Genomic DNA, 22,746 nt, shown 5'->3' with positions numbered 1-22,746 from the left:
GACGGCGGCGGAGTTCCCTTCCTCGACGTCGGACGTCGCCCGGTTGACGCCGGCGGAGGGGATTTCGACGATGGAACTGGATCCTTCGACGTCGTCGACGTACCTGGTCTTCTCTTCGACGGCGAGCCCGCCGTCGACGGTAGTTTAGACGATGAATGATCCACCGGTGGTTCTTTTCTCAGCGCCGAGCCCGACGCTGAGGGTGAGGGGTGTGAAGACTTCTTTCTGGAAGATGAATGAGTCTTCTTGGAGCCCTTCCTCACCGGAGATCTTCCTCTTGATGACCTATGAGCTAGGCCATAAATGCGAATCCTCTCCCTGTCTTTTAAAGTTCTTCCTGACAGGTGTTCACAATGAGGACAGGTGCCTGGATCATGTTCCTCAGGCAGACACAGGATACAGACGTCGTGGTTGTCTGATTTGGCCTTCTTGTTGCCACAAGAAGGGCATTTGTCAAAGAGTGAAGGCATTTTCAGGAGAAAATGCTCACCAAATTGACTGAAAAAGACAGTATCTTACTTGACTTGATGTTAAATGTCGAGTAAGAACAAAAAATGTCAAAAGTGAAGAGTTTTTCTGTCAAAAAACAGGAAAATGAGTGGAGCTGTGTAACCAGGGTCTTTCTCTGAAGGAGCCGGAAAGAACAACTGACCTAACTGTCACCCCTGAGGCATGATGGGATACTGGGGGTCATGAGTGCCTTAAAGGCACGGTGTCAGTTTATTGCTATGCAGCTACAGGTTAGCTTTTCAGTCTTTTTAGACTGGGTGTTTGCAATGCAGCCTGGGAGCTTTCTATGCTTCCAGTGAGTTATAAGAATTTCTACTGCTTTCTGAGCATTAAAACAATTTCTAAACAAACTTTTTTGTTGTTTCTCATGTTTTTAATGCTTATTATTATTACATGTAGGGTGGAAATTCTACACAGCATATTTCAGCTCTGTTTTTATTGGCTGCTATTGCATGTTATATATATATGTGTATTTATATATATATGAGTATATGTATATGTGGGGCACATATAATATAGTGTTTCCGGGGTCCCGCACATGGGCGGGAATATTCTAATGCTTATGACTATTGATGAGGATCCCCTGGAAGAGAATGTTTTGCACTGAAGCATCAAGGGGATTGATATTGCTATTGTTACACTACATAACAAATCGTTTCCACTTTTCCGCATAACATGACTGTTAGACCTGGCATCTTTGGCGTGGTTTCCCCCTATCTTTTTGCCTCTACCTCCTGTATTTTTGATGTTGTGCTGGATTTCGTTTTTGCTGGTTTAGATGCTTTGGACACTCTGCCACTGCTGATCAGTGCCAGAGTGCAAGTGCTCCCTATGTAAATTGTTATTCTGATTGGATATACATGTTTGGCATATTTGTATCACCATGAAGTCCCTAGTAAAGTGCACTGGGTGTGCCAGGGCTGGTGATGACAAATGATACTAGGGGACCTGCAGCACTGATTGTGCCACCCACAGGAGTAGCTCTAAAATAGTGTCTAAGGCCTGCCACTGCAGTGCCTGTGTGCAGTTTAGAACTGCCATGTCCTCCTGGTCAGTGTCCCCACTGACCAGGCTTAAACCTTCCCTTTTTGTGCACATCAGTCACCCCTATGGAAGGCCCAAGGTACCCCCCTGGGCAGGGTGCAGTGTATGTAAAAGATAGAGCATGTACTAGTGCAGGTGACATGCTCTGAATGGCAGCCATTTTCGTTTTCACTATTGTTAGGCTATCTTGCTCCATAGATTAACATGGGGGATGCTGGCTACAGTGTTTAACAGCATTTCTTCCCATAGGAACAAGATCGGACATAAGTATCTAGTATCCCTGACCTCAGAATTTAATAACACATCTTTTAGGAAAGGTTGTTTTTAAATCCTGTGTTTGAGAACAGCACTTTTAGAAAGTTGCTGTTCTCTTGTCTGACCTTTCTGTGTGCCTTGGCCTGTTTGTGGATTGAATGTCTGGTTTGAGAGTGACAGAGGCTGGCTGAGTCGGCCCTAGGCTGAATGACTGCATTTGCAACTGGAGTGGTGGGAGGAGTTACCACCTGGGCCTGAATAGGGCTGTGCCTGCCTTCCACAATGCTGGCTCCACCTCCTGCTGGGCGGCTGACGACCCTGCCCCTCACTCTGAAAGGACAGAAGAAGCCAGCAAAACAAAGCACTCAGGAGACACCCAGAACTGGTTCAGACCAGGCTCAGGGCCCACATGCACAAAGAGAACAAAGACTTTTAGGGGTATAAGTAAAGGACCCCTGATAACAGAAAATTAGATCATCCTGGAATCAAGAAGGAACCTCTGCCAAGGAGAAAGCTGACTCTGAAGAAGGAAGACGGTCCTGCTGTTGCTCTGCTGGACTGACCAGCTGTTGCTCTGCTGGACTGACCTGCTGTTGCTTTGCTGCCAAGGAGAGGGGAAGGACTTTGCTAGTGTGCTGTGTACCCTGTCTTGAAGGAATCTCCAAGGGCCTGAGAAGAGCTGGCTCCCTGTTCTGAAGTCCCAGGAACAAAAGGACTTCACCCACAGCTTCCCTGAACTCTGCTGAGAGAGTTCTATCCTTCCTAGAGTGCTTGATCCAGTTGTGGGGCCTCTGGAAGGTGTACCTGTGCTGGGAAGCTTGAAACTAAGCTTGAGAGACTTATGCCATTGAAAAGTGTCGCATCGCTCGCTTGCGGAGCGCATCCCCAACAGTGCGAGAAGTTTCCCGCCGCTACGAAGGTCGAGATCGGCCGTCGCATCCTTCGTTTGCGGGACGCACCAGACCGCTGCAGGAAAGTCGAACAACGCTGCAAGTGTCGTCGCAGAGCCTGTCGTCGCTGGGTGAGATCGCCGCACCGCTTGCTTGCGGACCGCATCACGTCGCTGCGAGCATCGTCGCAGAACCATCGCATCGAGGAGCTGCGAGAGAGAGGATCACCGCTGGACCGCGCATCGTCGCCCCGGAGATCGTCGCAGCCCCTACGAGATCTTCACATCGTGCCTTTGCAAGAACAAACTTCCTTCGGAACCTACGCACCCGAATCCATACAAGTGGCCTTCCCCCACATACAGATCGGATTAGTCGCAACACGCCCGCTGCTGCAGCGGGGCTGTCGCAAACGCCTCCCCAGGGTCTCAGGAGCAACGCATCGCTTGTTTTCCACCGCACCAGCTTCTGCTTTTGGAACTTTGTTGCAACAAAAAGGTACTGTGAGTAAACGTGACGCAACTGTGAACTTTTCACGCATCTGTAGAGAATTCTATCGCAACCTAGAGAATTCTATCGCAAACCTTAAGAACTCTTTTGAAACCATATTCTTGAACTGTGTATTTAGGATTTTTGTCATTTTGGTCTTGTGTAGTTTAGATTAAATACCTTTATTTTTCTAAACTGTTGTGGAGTCGGTTTGTGGTGTTATCACTGTGTTACTGTGAGTGTTGGTACAAATACTTTACACATTGCCTCTGGTTAGCCTAGACTGCTCGTGCCAAGCTACCTAGAGGAAACCCTCTGAGAGGGTTTCCTCCTTACCCTGACTAGAAGCAAGGGTCCCTATTTGGACAGTGGTACCTACCTCTGCCAACTAGAGACCCCCAGTTCTAACAATGCCCTAGTAGTAGGTTTCCTAGCTTCCTTTAGAATATTCGTACAGTCTGGAGGCAATTGTAAATAACCAAACTATGACTTCAGGAGCCAAATCGCTTGGTTGACTTCCTTTTGCGTTTTGAGCTGTGACGAACAGGTCTATGTAACGAAATCTCCATTCTTGAAAGTAGGGAAGAAGAACCTGGGGATGAAGTTCCCACTCGTGGATTTGCTGTCTATGTCTGCTGAGAAGGTCCGCAATTTGAATGTTTACTCCTGGAAGATGTTCTGCTAGGAGATACATTTTGTGATGTATGGCCCATTTCCAAATGGTTTGTGCTAGACGTGACTGTTAGAGAGAATATAGTATGGAATATAGTAGATAGCGGTCATGTTGTCTGTGCGGACTAGGACAGTTTTGCCTATTAAGTGAGTTTGAAAGGCTGTGAGCGCTAGAAACACTGCTAGTAGCTCTAGGTGATTTATATGGAGGCTCTTGCACTTTAGACTCTATAATCCTTGGATTTTGTGACTTTGTAGGTGAGCGCCCTGACCAGTGAGCAATGCGGCTACTGTTAGCACTGTCTGTGGAACAGAGTTGAGAAAGGCCCACCCTTTGGATACATTTTGTGGGTTCCACCACTGCAGAGAGCGATGGGTGCGGCCATCTACCAACACTAGATCGGTCAACTGACCTTGCGACTGGTTCCACGGACTTGCTAAGCATTCTCGATGGGGACGCATGTGGAGTTTTGCGTGGGGAACAATTATAATGCAAGACGCCCTCATCCCTAGCAGTTGCATGAATACTTTTGCTGGTAATGATTGGTTGGGCTGAAATTGAGTGAGAAGAGACTGAATAGTGTGAATCCTGGCTGTATTGGGAGAGGCTAGAGCTTTCTGAGCATCTATCGTGGCTGCCAGATAAGTTTGTGTATAGCCCATCAAGCCTTCTGGAACATGGGCCCCAGTATCACCCGTGATCTGGTCACCCATTACACCCCAAACCGAAGTCTTCGCTCCAGCCAGACCTTCTCGGCAGTGGTGCCAAGAATAAAAAGATCCAGATCTGGTGGAAGGACGTTCGCATATAACGCGTCCAAGACTTGGAACACTCTTCCACTCCATCTCAGAGCTAACCCTAACCTCACGGTGTTTCGCAAGCAATTAAAGACTTTTCTGTTCACATCCCCTTACTAATTGCTTGTCCCCCTCCTTTGCTTCAGTGGGTTCGTGGCTATCTTAGCGCTTGGACGCCTCCGGGCAACAATTCGCGCTCTATAAATCTGCAAGTTTACAAGTTGTGTGTTGGAAGGCTGTAGATGAGACGTGAACGCATTTACCGTAAACCCTAGTTGGTGAAGTATGCGACTAGTGGTTTGAGTGTGTTGGAGACACGTTTGGTAAGTGCTGGCTTTGATGAGCCAGTCGTCCAGGTATGGTAAGACATGGATGTGTTGTCTTCTCAGATGTGCTGAGACTACTGCCAGACATTTGGGAAATCACCTAGGATCAGTGGTGCCTCCAAACCGGTAGTAATTAGTAATGATTACCCACTATCATGAATCTGAGGTATTTGTGATGAGCGGGATGAATTGGAATGTGGAAATATGCGTCTTTTAAGTCTAGAGTAGACATAAAATAGCACTGATGTAGAAGTGGGAGCACTTGAAATGTCACCATGTGGAAATGCTCTGAAAGTATGTAGAAGTTTAGTTCTCCAATGTCTAGAATAGGTCTCAAGGAGCCGTCCTTTTTAGGGATGAGAAAGTACAGGGAGTACACACCTGTCCCTTGATGTTGTAATGGCACAGGTTTTATGGCTCCTTTGGATAGGAGAGGTTGGGCCTCTAGCTGAAGTAGATGCAAATGTTCTGGTGACATTTTGTGAGAACGTGGTGGAATGTTTGGAGGATTGTTGGTAAGCTCCAGGCAATAACCGTGTTGAATAATTCCTAACTCCCATTTCTTTGTGGTGATAGATTGCCAAATGGGGAGGAATTGTAGAAGACGTCCCAAGACAGGTGTTAAAGGATCAGAGGGAAGTGTAGGCAAGTCACTGCTTGTTGGGGAGGGGGAATTAAGTGGTGTGGAACCCTTGCCACGCCCTTTCTTCTTGTTGCCTCTGTAACCTCCTCTAAAGAAGCCCCTTGCAGAGGAAGATTGATTGTTGCCTTTGTAGGAGGCAAAGAAAACACAAGGAGATGATGGATGGAGCGCTGAAACTTTTCAGACACTCACCCCCAGTCACAGATCTGGGTTGAATCCATCATCGTTCTTTAGCTCACTTCGCCACCTCAGTTCAGACCCAGCTATATGCAAATCAGTCTTGACCCTGTGCCTCATGGGAACAGTCCAGCTCGAACTGCCCAACTAGGTCTTCCCTGAACCGGAAACAAGCATCCTGGGACCGGTTTCGGGGTAACACTCCTCATCAGCCAGGCTAGCTTGAATCGAGTGGCAAAGTGAGCAAGGGACCTACGTCTGGGCATACCCTGCCAACTTCGGGCAAGCAAAGCAAACACAAGGAGATGATGGACGGAGCGCTGAAACTTTTCAGACACTAATCCCCAGGTGTTGAAGTTTGCTAAAGAACAATGATGGAATCAAATCAGATCTGTGACTGGGGGTGAGTGTCTGAAAAGTTTGAGTGCTCCGTCCATCAACTCCTTGTGTTTGCTTTGTAGGAGGTGGCTGCATTGTCTGAGGACATGGTTTTAAACCCTACACGGTAGAAGGAGCGAGGAAAGGAGCCCCGATTAGAGGGAGACTGCAGAGCTCCTATATACTTAGCTACTTCCGTGTCTTTTTTCTTTTTTTTTAATGGCTTATCTTCTTCAGGCCCGAAGAGATGTTCCTTGTCAAAAGGAGTATTTATTTATGTATTTTAAAAGTTGTATATAGCGCTAGCTTGACCTGTAGGTATCAGAGCGCTTTACATACACACTGTAAAAACAAAAATAAACTGTTGTACTTCGGGTTTGAAACCAGAAATTCTCAACCATGCATGTCTCCTTAATAACACACTAGTGTTGACTTCTCTAGCTACGGTGTCTGCAGCATCTAAAGCGCATCTAATTGAGGAATTGGATATGAGCTTACATTCCTGGACTTTTGCTTTGTGCTCATCAGGGTGGTGTTATAGCAATTGCTTCATTTCGTCCCAGTGTGCCCTATCATATCTGCCTAGCAGGGCCTGGGTTTTGGCAATGCACCAATGATTTGCTGCTTAGGCGGCTACTTGTTTACCGGAGGCGTCTAAAAGTTTTGACTCTGTCTGGAAGGGGAGCATCCCTTGTAGCCTGTGAACTGACCAGTTTACGGGCATTAGAGACCACCAAGGAGTCTAGTGGTAACTGTACGTTATTAAAGACTGGATCTGAGGGAGCAGGCTTTTGTTTTTTATCAATTCTGGGAGTGAGAATGCAAGCACATACTGGATCTTTAAAGATATCATTAGCATGTCTCATCATACCTTTAAGCATAAGTAGAGTGTGGCTAACCCTTTGTGTGCTACTGAGCGTTCGAAACAGGAATTCTTCCTGTAGAAATATATTGAGCAACTGTACCCCATGATATTCTGCAGCTCTAGCAAGTATTTCTAGATGTCCTTCATGGTTGTCACGAGGGGAAGGCTTTGCAGAGTAAAGATCTGGGTCGTTAACTGTAGGTGATTCCGTTTTATAATCCTTCCAGGGGGCTATTGGTAAAATATTGCCCCCCCCCCCCCCCCACCCCATCATCATCATCATCATCGTCGTCGTCTGGTGGTGGTGAGTTAGTTGGTGTAATCAGTAAATGCTGCAAAGGTGGAGAAGTTGGTGTAGGGGAACGCGGTGGAGGAGGATAGGGGTTAGTACCTACATTTTTACTCTTCAAAGGAATATGGTAAAGTGTGACCTCTGACTCAGGTTTGCGTTTCTGAGGTGATTTAATAAGAACAGGTCTTGTATCTGGATTTATATAAAGTTCCTTTGTTTTGGATCCGATCTGGGTGCTGGAGCATCGAAAATAGGATCCTGCAGCTTCGGAGGAACAGTTTTAGGTTTCGCCACTGAGGATTTCGGTGCCGGGGTAGAACGACATTTCGGCACAGAAGGTTTCGGTGCCGAAGGAGGCTTCGTTTTTGGTGTCAATGATTTTGGCTCCGAAGTGGTTTTCGGCTTTGAGCCAGAAAGTTTCAGTGCAAAACTTTGTCCGGCTCGATCCCCTGCTGAGCCGGAGGTCAGGCGGCAGAAACATCTAGTCGGTGCCAACCATGGCCCGAAGCCTTTTGTTTCGACAGAGTTGGAGTTTGGGTCAAGGGGCCTTCGGTACTCACGGGACATTGACCTTGTGGCAAGTTTTCTTCCATCTAGGAGTCCGATTCGGGAATGGAGGCAAGTTCTTCTTGTTCTTCCTCAGCGCCTTGTGCCTCGAATTCGTGCTCGGATCCTTCGGCAAAGATGTCCGGCAAATATTTGGCATTTGGACTCTGCATTTCATGATGTCGAGCCCGACGATCACGGAGCATTTTCGTCGATCGGAACGATCTGCACGCGTCGCAGTCATGTTCTTTGTGCACTGGCGACAAGCACATGTTGCACACTTGGTGTGAGTCGGTGCACGGATACTTGGTGTGGCACCGAGGGCAGAATCTGAATTGAGTCCGGGCCATAGACTGTGAAACGGACCGACACAGACCGGACGGCCTTCCCGAAGATGTTCAATCGAAATAGAGGTTTTCCTTGACGGATACGATACGCAGAGAAGTGGGATAAGCGTTCGAAACAATACAGACGCGGGTAGAGTGTACTGCGCACGCAGGGGAACCAGAAGAAAAGGTTTTTAAGCTGAGCGCAGCAATACACGTCCAAACCAGATGGCAGAAAATAACAATCGAACAATGGAGTCGATGCCCATGCACGTTATCACCGAAAGGAGGAGTTACCTACCTCGTGACTGGAAAAACTTCTTCGAACAAAAACAACATGCAAACATCCGGAACCAACACTAGATGGCAGGAGTATGCAAAGCATGTGATCTACAGCTCACATGCCTCGAACAGTTCTTTACTACATGAGTGGTAGATTCATGGGGCCTTTTTCCTGTAGCAATGTCAGGAGTAAACTTGGTAAAAGAATGAAAAAAAGCATCAAGCCTCACCAAATTGTAACCATAATGCAACAACACAGACTATGGTTGTCCCAAAGTTGTTGCATTAGGCCTGGCGATGGAGAGACATGAGGCTAGCGTTCCTTCTATGACATCAATATGGAAGTATGTAGGCATATGTAATTTATAGATGTATGGTCTCTTGTGCATTTGGTGGCTTTGCATATGGCATGACTGCCTCTGTCAAATGTCTTGGTCTCCTACGTATCACAACCTTTAGCCCCTACATACATCAGCAGGTAAAATCCCTCTCTTATAGAAATACAGACAAATAATGCTGATATGCAAATAGTGCACCACTGTTGCCTCAGACATATGCATTTAGGATGCTGAATTAACACAAAACTATAATAATTATTGTGTCAGAAGGGCACCAGTGGTCAAATAGAGCCCTTCCAATTTGGAATTCACAGTATGGCAGCACACACTTCCCCACAAGTGTTTGTCTTTTTTGAAGTACAACCTCGACACTCCACGATTCGGATCTCAATGACCGGCAGGTGAGTCGTCATGTCTTCCAGGACGCAGACATCCCCGATAAGACTACTGCAAAGAGAAAAGCACGGAGGTAGCAAGAGGTAAACATTTTCAGTTAATGAGCAGGAGCGGTAGTGGTGGCATGAAATATCTGCTGAGTTATCTGGTGTGAGACATATCCACTTTGTTACTGAGCAGATGCATTGTGAGATGGGTCTGCTGAGTTACAGAACAGTGGAGGTATTGAACATATCCACAGTAACTAAATAGAGTGTAAATGAGACATGAATTCTAGCTGCTGAGGTACTGAGCAGAGTCAAGAGGTAGAAAAACATCGATCCAGGAATCTACTTCGCTGTTTTGAGGGATAAAATGTTACGCTCCTTCACTCACAAATTACACTTAAGACTCTAGAATGAAGGTAGGTTGTAATTTAACCGAGAAAATGGGAAGTTAAAGAGATCACCTCACATCTCATCCTTGCAGCAACTGTCAAACTTAAATCCCCACTAGATTAGGTTCTTATGCTGTAGTTGGGTTCAGTGAGCAGCGACACGTGCAGGGCATAAAGTTCTAACACCATCATTGGCAGGCTGTAAGCGATTTATAACATAGGAGACTTGTTGATGAGATTTTGAGCACAGGTGCAAGGTCATTAAATGTACCCACAGGGTTACTAATCACAAGTGAAATGCGGTGTGAGATCTACCCACTCAGTTATCAAGCAGAGTGGGAGGTGCGACAAGATCTGCCTGTCGAATTGCAGGTTCCAGAATATACATGAATTCTACTATCCGCACAAGGTGACTTCTAAAGTTGGTATGCCCTCGCCTTTCACGTATAGTAAGTACCAGAAGTGTGCAGAGGTTATAACAAAAATAGACATACACATAGCATGCTAAACCAATGACAGCCCTAACATCCAGCTGTTCGAACGCTGACAAACTGCCTAATTTCTATGTTGTATGTTCTCCTATGAGGGGGCTCAAAATCCCTACATGTATCCAAACTGTACTCTCACTGGAGAAACTACAGTGGTCAAGAGGGAGCACTCTAGCTCCCTACAAGACCCAAGCCAGTAGGGTGACACTTACCAGTAGCACATGCTCAAACTGTAACACTACTAGGGCTGCAGTAAGCATTATGAACAAGTTCACCGTGTATAAGACATCAAGAAAGTCAAAACTAGGTTATAATTCCAATGAGAGACAATAAATGGAATGAGAGGCAACCAGCAAAGCACACTTATCAGAAAAGGCATTGTTAGTAGAGATTTAAACAGGAACGAGCTGCAAGATAGTTTTCAACCATAGCCTCTACCAGACCCTGTCTGCGTGGAGCAAACCTAAAGATGTCGGACAGGCAAGAGTTAAAATAATCAATGGATTCATTTAGGAAGCTGGCTGTTTATATGGTATACCAAAAAGAGGTATGTTGTGTGAAGAGTCCAGGTATCCCTTATGAGCGCTCCGGGGTAGCTCTAGCAATCCCAAGGTGCTCTATCTAGAGTAGTGTGGTCAAGCAGCCTTAGGCTCATCAGTGAGCCGGGCCGGGCAGGTCGGATCAGTGTTTGTAGTCGGCTGGCTCTCGTGTGTCAAGGCACCCATTTGTGTCGGTCAGGACCTGCCAGGGGGACACAGGCAGGACAGCTGGGGCACTCTATGTGCTGGCCTCTGCGGTGCGGAAATCCCTCATCGGCTGGTCGTCAGTGATGTCGTTGGAGTCCGGACTGGTCTTTCAACAAGCTTTGGTTGCAGCAAGAGTCTGGTACCCCAGGTGTTGGTACAGCAGGGCTTGTGGAAGTCCTGGCGTCCTCAAGTTTGCCAGGAAGACGGATCTGGTCTCCTTCTGTGTGCTGACCTTTTCTTGGGCGGCTATATTCAGTGGACAACAGCTTCTTTAAACCAGATGTCGCTGTCAGTAACTGCAGGCAAGTAGTGCTTCTAATCCAAGAAAGATGATGGCTGCTTTGTGAAGTGCTGGAAGCACTCCAGGGCTTGTGACTGATGCACAGCTGCAGGACGAGGCGGGTCTTTGTAATTGTTAAGTTTCTGTGCAACAGCCAGGTTTTGGTGCCAAAAGTACATAGTCTTCTGTTTTTGCGGGGATCGGCTGTTCAGTGTACTGGTCTTCTTTGCAGTGAGTGGAATTTAAAGTTCTGGATTCAGGGAACCCCCTAAATACTAAATGTAGGGGCATTAGAAGAGTGGTAGCCAATGGCCTATTTACACTTGGGGTCACTATGCCCCTATATGACAGCTTCCTGTGGGAAGTGGGCATAACTCTCTCCCAGTTACCTACATTTTGCCATCACCAAAATGTGTGTGTGGGGCACATCAGGCAGCCCACACCTTACAGGTGTGAGTAACCTGGGTGTGCTCCACGCCTACTTCGAATACTAATTTCCCATCTGTCCTGGTGCCAAATGGGCCTTGGGGCAGGGCGGCATGGCTTTGAAGCCTCCGGCCTTGGTATGCTGATTGCTAGCCATCCTGTTTGAAGGAGTTGTAAATCCTTCTGGCCAGAGCAGGCATTGTTCCTGAACCCTGAGAGCGGAACTCTCACCTCCTTAGGGGGCCAGAAGCGAGCCTGTGTTGCTAGACTGGACCAGTCAGCCAGCACACTAGTGGACAAGTAGGTTTTCATGGGGTACATCTAATGTACACTCTGGGTGCATATACTAATAAATCCATCAATGGAATCAGTGTGGATTTATTAACACAATATGTTTAATACTAAACATCTTGGTTTCAGTGAAGCCATATTGTAGGTGGGGAACTTGTGAGCACCAGTTTCCAGTACATACATTCAAGCTGGCTTCCCTGTTCACTAGCAATGTCCAAGAATCAACTTGGACGGGGGCGTGGCCAGCAGCATGGCCGACTAGACGTGCCTGCATAGAGCTCCGGCCGAGCCTGCACTTAATCCGACGTACAATATCCCCCAAGTCCCAGAAACGCCGTCCAACAGTGCGGTACTGGAGCCCACTCACCTACTACGAGCAGCGGTGGTCCTGAAACGGAGTCTGCCTCGTCTAGCTCCGGTGTATGGAGCGGACTCCTCTGTTTCCCGGAGACCGAGATGGCGGCCTAGGCACCTGGGGAGAACGGCGCGAGCCGAGAGCCGGCGGTCCAGCGGATTCGTCTCGCGGGCCGATGGAGGCTTGACCGGGTGAACATCAGCCGGGCGGACGGTCGCTAGCCGCCTCCGCCGGACAGCGGGAGCGGGACAGGATGACCGCAGAACACCTACCCAAGATGGCGGCCACCATGGTGAAAATGTGCTGACTGAGGCGTGTTCCCCACGTTGATCCCATCGCCGTGCAGCAGCTGCGACCGGGTACAGGGACAGAGCGGCGGCGAGCCAGATACAGAGGTGAGGAGATCCGCCTATGTCTGGCACCTGACCCGGGGACCGATCACAGAAGCGGCGCCCGCCTTCACCAATATGGCGGCCGCTCGCTGAAAGACAAAGGCGAGACGGCTCTCCAGCCGCGGAAGACCACCGAGGCCTGCCTGGAGGGGGAAGGCTTGCTTGTGCTGCCCCGGAAACCCTGTGGCCCATCCCAGATCGGGAGTGCCTGGATGGCGCCGCGACCCCCCTGCCGCCAACACTGCACCGCTTGAGCCTACATCGGGGGTAACAACACAGAGGCGGTGGGAGTCCCGGGGGGGGGCCGCACACGAGGCGCAGGCTAAGGAGTGCCCCCCTGGCATCCCAGGACTAGAGAGTGGAGGCGACGGGGCCCCCTTCGGTAATCACCCCAGCCCCGAAGGTGAGCCCAGATCGGCCTGGCACCGGGAGAGAGGGTACACACCGGAGGTGCCACACCAGCGTGGAGGCCACACAGTAAGACACGCCGAGGGGACAGGCGATCGCTCCATACAGGAACTCGGGGGCCCATTGGGAGTTAGTGGACCAGGCCCTGTAGTCCTGAAGCCGGCGACCCCGTGCGGGGAAAAAGGAGCGGCTGACCGACACCTCGACTCCCCCAACCACAGAGTTCTGTTGCCGGTGCCTATGCCCTGAGACCCGGGCTGGGGGGAGAGAAGGCTCCTCAAGAGACACGATAAGGGGACCACTGCCCGGCTACCGCACCCGAGACGGGAGGTGTGCATGGACATAGAGTCTCTGGGGAGGCTGCCCGAGGGAACTGACCGGTCGGGGCGCCCTGTAGCCCTGCCTCGGCCTCAGACACACGACCGACCACAGGGGTAGCACTGCGAAGCGGGGATCTGGCCCAGAGGCGTCCGGCCTCCAGACGACGCAGATATGGGCAAGAGGGAGACAATGCCCAAACCGGCGAGCAAGGGCCCAATGGACAATTTCGCGGCAACGCGACCTACGGCGGACCCACAACCCACGCACTCTGGCGCACGCAATGACACGAACATGCTATTAGAGGCCATACAGGCGTCGAGAACGGACATCCAAGCCTCCCGAGCGGCCCTGGAAACCAAGATAGGGGAGGTAGGGTCCGAGGTGACACTGCTGCGCCAGGACTTTCGAAACTTGACAGACAGGGTCACTGTGGCCAAGTCGAGGTTGACGGACACTGAGAAGTCGGTTTCTGAACTAAAGAAGGACATGGCGGAGCTCCAGGCCTCCCACCGCCAACTCCTATGGAAGGTGGACGACGCTGAAAATAGGTCAAGGCGGAACAACCTACGCTTTGTGGGCTTTAGAGAAGGGATTGAGGAAAGGAGCATGACCGCCTTCCTCCTCGACTGGCTCAAAAAGACCTTTCCGACGGCACGATTCTCCTCGTGCTTTATCATAGAGAGGGCGCACAGGGCGCTTCTGGCCAAGCCACCGGAGGGCGCGAGACCACGACCGGTCATAGCGCGATTCCTGAACTTCGCAGATCGGGATCTGATCCTACGAGAAGCCAGGGCAATGGGCGAGATCCGTTTCGAGAATACCACCATTATGATTTTCCCGGACTACAGTCAGGAGGTCTCGAAACAGCGCCGCTCCTTCGACGCCGTAAAAGCAAAACTGAGATCCCTCAGCATTCAGTATATGCTCCTCTTCCCGGCCAAGCTCAAGGTCATCTATCAGGGCAAAGCCATCTTCTTCCCACACCCGGACGACGCATGGCAGTGGCTTGAAGAGCGCCCTATCCTGACCAGTAGAGAGGCGGCGGGCCGGGCGGCGCTAGACCGGTCACTGCGGGAACGACCGGTGTGGGAGAGGCCGAAGCCGCAGCGTCGAAGACTGAGGAGGACGCAGAACATGTCACAGGGGACTCCATACAGGACGAGGAACTTACAGAACGGGAGAAGAGGCAGATCGGCGTCGCCGGGTACCGATTCAGTGGCGGGCTCGAGAATGAATGGCCTAAGAAATGGAATCCGCTCAGAAGAAGAAGATGTGGAGGAATCGGAAGGCCGAGCATCCGGGGAGGAGGAGGAAGATGCAAGGAGTGACTCGTTGCACCCTCTGGCTAAAGAAATCCAGCAGCTGGAACAAAACTCTACAGGCCGTGAGGGACAAGTGGACACACAAGACTCACATTCGTGAACTGTGGTATACTGGGAATGGGAAAATGATGGCGGCTCGGCAACGCGGAGCAAGCAAGTTGGCACACCCCCACTACTGTTTTTTGTGCTCTTAACACTGGTTGCTGTTGATTGAGGGTGGGATGTGTGGGAGGGCGACAGGCCTTCTCCCACGGATAGTTGAGACCCGGATTGGGATGCAACTGGAAGGGGAGGGAGGTGGGGAGGGGGGTGCAGGAAGGGGTTTGGTTACAGTTTACCCCATGTTGGAGTGTTGGGATGTTGGGAAGGGAGGGAGACAGGTGTGCATGCAGCAGCAACTTCGGGAAAGTTTACCCTTGCTACCATCCCGGCCCTGGGGCCCGGTACTGGACAGTCCTCAGGTGATACAATGGCAAATACACTAGCTACACCACACGGTGAAGGCGCCGGGGTTAAGGCGCTAACCTGGAACGTGAACGGTCTGGGGTCCAAAATTAAGAGGAGCCTGGTTACTGCATATATTAAGCGTGTAGCACCTGACATCGTTTTCCTGCAGGAAACACATTTGAGGGGGAACCGCTGTGCTTTTTTAGCGCGCGGGCAGTACATAGTTCTGGCACACGTGGGGTACACCATGGACTCACGGGGCACGGCAATACTAGTTAGGAAAACAGCACCCTTCACAGTCACACGTACATGGTTGGACCCACAGGGCTCGTTTGCCGGGGTGCAGGGGACATGGAGGAGGCGCAGGTACACTCTGTTGTCGGTTTATGCTCCACCCAAATTACAAACAAAAACAATGCAGGAGATCACGACCATTCTCCTAGACACGGCGGACACGATACAGATTGTGGGGGGGGATTTCAACGACGTGATGTGCACAATGCGCGATCGTTCTGGGAACCCCCACACAGTGGCTGCAGAGACGGCTTTGGCGCGTAGAATGGACACGATCGGTCTCACCGACGTTTGGCGGTGGCTTCATCCTACCCACGCAGCTTACTCATTCTACTCTGGGGCCCACAAGGTCTTCTCTAGGCTAGATTACATTTTCACATCGAGACAGGAACTTTCGGCGGGGGACGAGGCAGACTACAGGGCGAGGGGTATCTCGGACCATTCCCCGCTGTTCGTACACATAGGTCGGGGAAGGGGGAGAGGTCAGGCACAGTGGCATATGTCGCCATGGGATTTACTGACTCCTGAAATTCTAGGGGGCATAAGAGCGGATATCAGAGATTTTTTGGCGGAAAACGAGGGATCGGTACAGTCCGGGGTGACACTATGGGAAGCCATGAAAACGGTGTTGAGGGACAGCTTCCAATCCAGGGTGGGGGAGGCCAGAAGGAAACGCACGGAAGCCATAGCGAAGGAGGAGGCAAACATCTTGACCCGAGAGGCTAAATATCACAGAACGAAGGAGGAGGTAGATCTCAGAATACTGCTAGACACTCAAAGGCTGTATAGAGAGCTAAGCACGGACGAGGCGCGTACACAGGCGCTGGCCACCCTACATCGCTTGTACGATGTCGGAGACAAATCTGGTAAACTCATGGCATGGCTGAGCAGGCGCGAGCAAGCTGCCAGGTGGGTGGATTGGGTTGAGCTCCCCAGTAAGGCGCGGGCGTCCACAGACGGCACTATAGCAGAGGCCTTTGCGACCTATTTCGAAGACTTCTACAGGGCGAGGGACCTAGGGGACTGCGAGGTGGTGCAGTCGTTCCTGGGTAGCGTGGAAGTTCCGCAGTTGACCCCCGAAGATAGTGAGGCTTTGGAAGCCGACCTGTCCCTAGATGAAATCGCAGAGGCGATGGCTGCCCTGAAACCGGGGAAGGCTCCGGGACCAAATGGTTTCCCGGCGGAGTTCTTCAAACGAACGGGGGACCTCCTTTCACGTCACTTGAAGTCGCTATATGCGGGCGCTTTCGCCTCGGGAGGCCTACCGCCGGACCTGGCCCTAGCTACCATAATCCCGATTCACAAAGAAGGCAAGCCCCGTGGCGACTGTTCCTCCTATCGCCCAATCTCGCTGCTAAATATTGAGACTAAAATCCTGGCCACTATTCTGGCACGACGCTTACGACAGGTAATAACGGGCCTGGTCCACCCAGACCAGTCCGGGTTCCTGCCGGACAGGGCTACCAAACTCAACCTGCGGCGCACCCACAACTGGCTCCAAGAAGTCGGTGACAGGAGGGAGCCACACTGGTTCCTCTCCTTGGACGCAGAGAAAGCGTTCGATGCGGTCCACTGGCCTTTCCTAATGGGGACCCTTGAACGGTTTGGGTTTGGGCCCACCTTCCAGCGCTGGGTGAAACTTCTATACTCGAAACCTAGGGCTAGAGTGCGAATAAATGGGCGAATGTCGAGAGAGTTCGCGATAGAGCGGGGGACGCGACAGGGGTGTCCGCTGTCCCCACTCCTTTTTACCCTCACGATCGAGATCCTTGCGATCCGTATCCGGCTTAACCGAGATGTGACTGGCTTCCACTGGGGGGAATCGGCCACTGAACAGGAGAAGATCTCCCTATACGCCGATGATGTACTGTTGTACGTGACCGACCCGGCTACGACGTTACCGGCCATATTCAGGGAACTAGACGACTTTGGGGCGGTAGCCGGACATGCTATAAACTGGCATAAGTCGGTCCTCTACGACCCACAAGGTGCCCCGCGAGGGGAGGAGCTGCCTGAGCTGCTCATCCACACCACGGAAGGCTTCCGGTACTTGGGGGTCTTTATCACCCGAGATAAGCGGCGCTCCTACACGGACAATGTCGACCGAGTTTTGGTGGCAGCAAAGGCGGAGATGGATAGGTGGAGGCCGCTCCCGCTCACCATGTTGGGCAGGGCTGCTCTATATAAAATGACCCTACTCCCGAAGTTTTTATACGCCCTGCAAAATGAGTATTATCCCCTTCCGGCTCTGACACTGCGGAAAATCCATACCGATCTCCGCTCTTTCTTGTGGCTGGGGAAGCAGTCCCGGGTGGCACTCATGACTATGCAGCGTCACCAATATAGTGGGGGTCTCTCATTGCCTAATCTGGAGGCCTATTACTGGGCGGAACACCTCACCCCGATCAACGATTGGATACACGCCCCGGCTGACCACCCCACCTATGCACTAGAGAGATCTAAGTGGGGCAATAAGACGGTGCTCCACTTTTTATATGGGGGGGGGGGGGGGGGGCAGCTTCTCCCTGCGACTAAGATTACCCTGTCGGCGTGGCGCAGAGCGTCGGTTAGAATGGGCTGGCATGAAAGGCCCACCCGCCAAACACCCTTATGGTCATGTAGGTGGCTGACTGAACTAAACAAGCTGCGTGGGTTTCAAAGGTGGGATGACATTGGCATATCCACAGTTGGGGATGTCATAGCAAAGAGAGAACTTAAAACCTTTCAGGCGCTGCAGCAGGAATTTGGACTCCAGGGAACCCAATACTACAAATACATACAGCTGCGACATGCATGGGGAGCCCAAAACATATCTCTCACTGACATTCCCCAGTTTGCACCACTTGAGGGCCGTCTACTGCAAGAACAGATACAGAGGGGGGCGGTATCCATGACTTACAAAACACTGACAAATAACATGTTGGGTGATCTACAGGCCCTCAGGGAGAGGTGGGAGGCAGACGTGGGTACGCTGGAGGACCTGGACTGGGAACTCATACTCATGCACCCCCGAGAAGTGGCCATAAAATCGAGGCTTCGCCTCATCCAGTTTAAGGTCCTTCATCGGGCATACTTTGACAGAGTGAGGCTTTTCCGGATGGGGAGGGTTACCAACACCACCTGTCTACGATGCCAGCACCTAACAGGCGACTTCTTCCACATCATTTGGGGATGCACAGTGATACAGGAATATTGGGACGAGGTTTTCAATGAATTGAGTGCGGTACTGGAGGTAGAGATACCTAAGGACCCCAAACTGGCGTTCTTGGGAATGTCCACGGAGGTGGATATCACGCGATACTTACTCATCTTTCTGCTGCTGGCCCAGGTGGTCGCAAAAAGAGACATTGCAAGATTGTGGGGGGCGCCTGGGAAACCAGATCTGGAGGAATGGAGAAGAGGTCTAGATATGTATATGGCAGCTGAACGAGTTACATATAAAGCTAGAGGGTGCCCCCGCAAATTTAGAAAAATATGGGCCAAGTGGAGACACTACCATGGGTTGGAGTAGTAGGGTGGGACCGGTGGGGGAAGTGGGCGGGTGGTAGGATGAATCACAGAGATGGTGCATATGTCGCTGATTCCAGCATTTTGTACCCTTGAAGGTTTCGGGACGGGGGGTTTGCCTATGCTCAATGTCACACAACTTAGAGGACCGAGAGAGCCGCGAGGGTCGGGGGGGGGGGGGGGAGTGGTTGAGGAGGGTGTCATGCTGCTTGGGGGGGGGGGGAGGACGGGAAGGGGGGCTTCGAGGAGAGGTCTCTCAGTTACTGCCTTTACTTATAGTTGATGGGGGGGGGGGGTGAGTTCGGGGTGAAAATGAAAAATAAGTTCGTCAGGATGAATGCAATGTAACTGACTATTTCAAAAGTTGCGTAAAGGCGGGTAGAGCGGAATGTTGATGCTCCCCCGCGCTGTCTTGTTCCTAGTACTTATGATTCGCCTGCTGCAACAATAAAAAGAATTTATAAAACAAAAAAAAAAAAGAATCAACTTGGACATCACAGGGGCATATCTGGTCATGCAGATATGTCCTCATAAGCATATAATGCATCCAGGCCTTAGGGCTTCAAGGTCTGCTCTAGGGGTGACTTACATACACTGAATGCAGTGCCTGCAGGCTTGGCACACAGGAGTTGTGCCATGTTGTGTCTTCGCTTTCATCTGCACCATGGCACCCAGCCTGCAATGGCAGTTTGCGTGAGTGTGGTGAGGGGTCCCATAGAGTGGCACCATACATGCTACAGCCCTTAGGGATCCTCTTTAGTATCTATGATCAAGGTACAAGGGCTACCTTTTTCTAGGGACTTACTGGTTCGCTAAAGGTTTTGCCAATTGTGGGGCCAATTACAGTTTTAGGGAAAGAGATCTGGCACTAGAGACCTCGAAAGCAGGAACCAAGTGCACTTCTATCCAAACTGCATCAATTACCAGCCAAAAAGTGAATGTGACCATGTCAAAAGGGACACTTTCCTACATAACCCTGCCCTCTAACTAAAGAGAATGAGACTAACCTTTCCCAAGAAAGTCCTCGTCATCCAAGTGGAAAAACCTGGAAATGCCATCTGCATTGGCATGGTCAGTCCCGGGTCTATAAATCCACTATATAGTCCGTTCCATGTAGGGAGATGGACCACCTCAACAGTTTGGGGTTTTCTCCCTTCATTTGCATCAGCCATCTGAGAGGGCTGTGGTCAGTTTGATCAATGAAGTGAGCACCAAACAAGTATGGTTTCAACTTCTTCAGGGACCAAAGCAAAGGCTTTCCTCTCAATTGCACTGCAACACTGCTCTCAGGGGAGTAACCTCTTGCTAATGAAAATAACAGGCTGCTCATCGCCATCCTCATTGTTTTGGGATAGGTCCGCTCCTATCCAATGTTCATAGGCATCAGTCTGCACTACGAACTGCTAAGAATAATCTGGAGCTTTGAGAATGGGTGCTGAGCACATTGCTTCAGTCAGAATGGCAAAAGCCTTTTGACAGCTCACTGTCCAGTTAACCTTCTCTGGCATCTTCTTGGAGGTAAATTCTGTGAGGGTGCTCACAATTGTACCATACCCCTTTACAAACCTCCTGTAGTGCCCAGTCAAGCCAAGGAATGGCCCGACTTGAGGACGGGTACTGGCACAGACCTGCCTCTTGATTTATTTCATCTGAGGAACTACCATGACAACGGTTTGCTTCCATGATCCTACTATAATTGGAGGAGTTTAAACTGGAAGCTGACACCAGCTTTTATCTTGTCCTGAGGAAGACCCTACTTGATGACTCATAAATCACACTGACATCGGAGTCGAAACTTCGACGTAGTATTCTCTCATGTTCTGAATCTCTGTAACCATATACTCATTGATTTTGCTGGTTATTGCTGAAACTCAAAAGGGGACGGAGATCCTGAGTATTTATGTTTGTGTTGTTTTATGAATTTGATATTACTGTGGTATAGCTCACCATTTGTCACATCAGTCACTATTTATATATGTTTTTGTTTGTCCGTCAGCCTTTTCTGAAAAATTTAATAATTTCACTTATAAAATAACTAAAATTGAAAAAGATAGTCATTTCTGACACAACAGATAAAGAGTTCTATTTATTTTTGTTGTGCAAAACAGAGCTTAATTTAGTTAGTTTATGTCTTTGGCTTCTTGAAAATATTTTGGTAATAAAGAAATTGTTTGGTTCTACCAGACAGAGCCATTTGTAGTTTATAGCACTATTGCCCAGGTTCCGAGGGACACAGGGTCACCCAATTGCCAGTAGTTCTGCCTTGATAGTAAGGCCTGCACTCTGCAGAGCCTGAAGGACAGTTCCAACATGGATCAGGTGATCCTGCCAAGTGGAGCTATAGACCACAATATCATCTATATATTGTGCACTAAAAGCTTCCAACCCAGAAAGAACCTTGTTCACCAACCTTTGGAATGTGGCACAGCATTCTTTAGTCCTAATGGCATTACTGTAAATTGGTAATGTCTATCTAGGGTCGGGAATGCTGACTTTTCTCTTGCTCCAGGGGTCAGACCAATCTGCCAGTTCCCTAATGTCATATCAAAAGTACTGAGAAACTTGGCTGCCCATAGCCTGCAAATAGATTCATCTGCTCTGGAGATAGGGTGTGCATCTGTCTTAGTGACAGCATTGGGCCTCTATAGTCAACAAAAAATATAATTTTTGGTTTACCCCCCTTCAAATGAGGCTTGGGAACTAACTGGCAAATGCATCAAGGAAGGCTTTTGCGATTCCTTATTTGCGATTAAGGAATCGCAAAAGCCTATGCATGCAGGAATCGCTATATGCGCCACCGTCGAGGAAATCGTCCTGCCCATTTTGTCTTGACGGCCACCGTAGAAAGCTGCAGGTCCAAGACCTCCGCAGTCCTACGCACCATCATTGCAAATGAAGCCCTCTTCTCCGTAGCCAGGATAGGGGGAGGTGTCCAAACCGCTGGCAGCACCCAGGTCCTCGTACCTGTCTACTTCTTCATTAGAAACCGGGATTTCTAAGGGATTCTGCTGCCCCTCCCAATCCTTATCCAATCCTAGCTCCTCAGATTAAGGCATAGGATATGGCATGGAGCCCAACAGTTCTGGTCTTGGCATCAGTGGACGCCCAACTAGCTCAGTGTTGGCTGGAATAAGGATGCGGAAAGTGGCACCAGTGGGCGCTGGCGACGTTGAGGGTCTCGGCGTCAGGGAAGGTAGAGGTGGTACGACCAGTGCCAGTCCGGATCCAAGAGGAGCCCTGGGCGCCGGGGCTGATGCTAAAGGCGAGGAACCCAAGGGAACTTCTTTCAGAGAACCTGTGGGGCCCAAAGACGCACCGGCAGGGACAGGCAGCCCAAATATGGCGCAAATGGCATCATAAAGGTTTTCAACTGGGCAGGAGGCCACTGACAGGAAGGGAAACGCGGAGCTGACAGAGGCACCTGCTCTGCGGAGCAGGGCCTTGAACGCCAAGACTACTATATCTCGATAGTTGACGGACGGAGCTAAGACGAAGCATGCTTTGACTTCTTATGCTTTTTGTGGTGCTTATTACTGGACCAAGAGGACTTCGAGTGAGAGGAATAAGACTTGGATCCCCCAGAGCGGTGCTCGGACCTGCTTCTTGACAGAGACTGGAAACAAGATCTTCAGTGAGATCTCCGAGGCGCCTGGAGCCAGGCCGCAAGCAGCTTTAGGGACTGCTCTCTCAAATCTTTCTGCAACACTCGGCAGTCGGAGCACGACTTAGGGTTGCGGTCGCGCTCCAGACACCAAAGACCTATGAGATGGGGGTCGGTAACAGAAATGGCACGGTGAAAGGCGTTGCATGGTTTCAACCCCAAGGTCTTTTTACTGGACATTCCTATACATCAAAAACATCGACAAAAA

General features: G+C 50.2%; 1 protein-coding gene across 1 annotated transcript in view; it reads right to left on the bottom strand.

The window, feature by feature from the left end:
- The window catches only part of HECTD3 (HECT domain E3 ubiquitin protein ligase 3), a 329,773-nt gene that overhangs the window by 204,018 nt on the left and 103,009 nt on the right, over positions 1 to 22,746 (bottom strand). The window contains exon 7 of the mRNA XM_078671763.1: positions 9,193 to 9,275. Within this exon, the coding sequence (XP_078527889.1) occupies positions 9,193 to 9,275 (83 nt within the window). The remainder of the gene's footprint in view (positions 1 to 9,192; positions 9,276 to 22,746) is intronic.

This window comes from Lissotriton helveticus, chromosome 1_2, assembly GCF_964261635.1.
Source record: "Lissotriton helveticus chromosome 1_2, aLisHel1.1, whole genome shotgun sequence".
NCBI classification, from domain to species: Eukaryota; Metazoa; Chordata; class Amphibia; order Caudata; family Salamandridae; genus Lissotriton; species Lissotriton helveticus.
The sequence above is the reverse complement of the archived record's forward strand: the minus strand, read 5'-3'. Positions and strand labels throughout refer to the sequence as shown.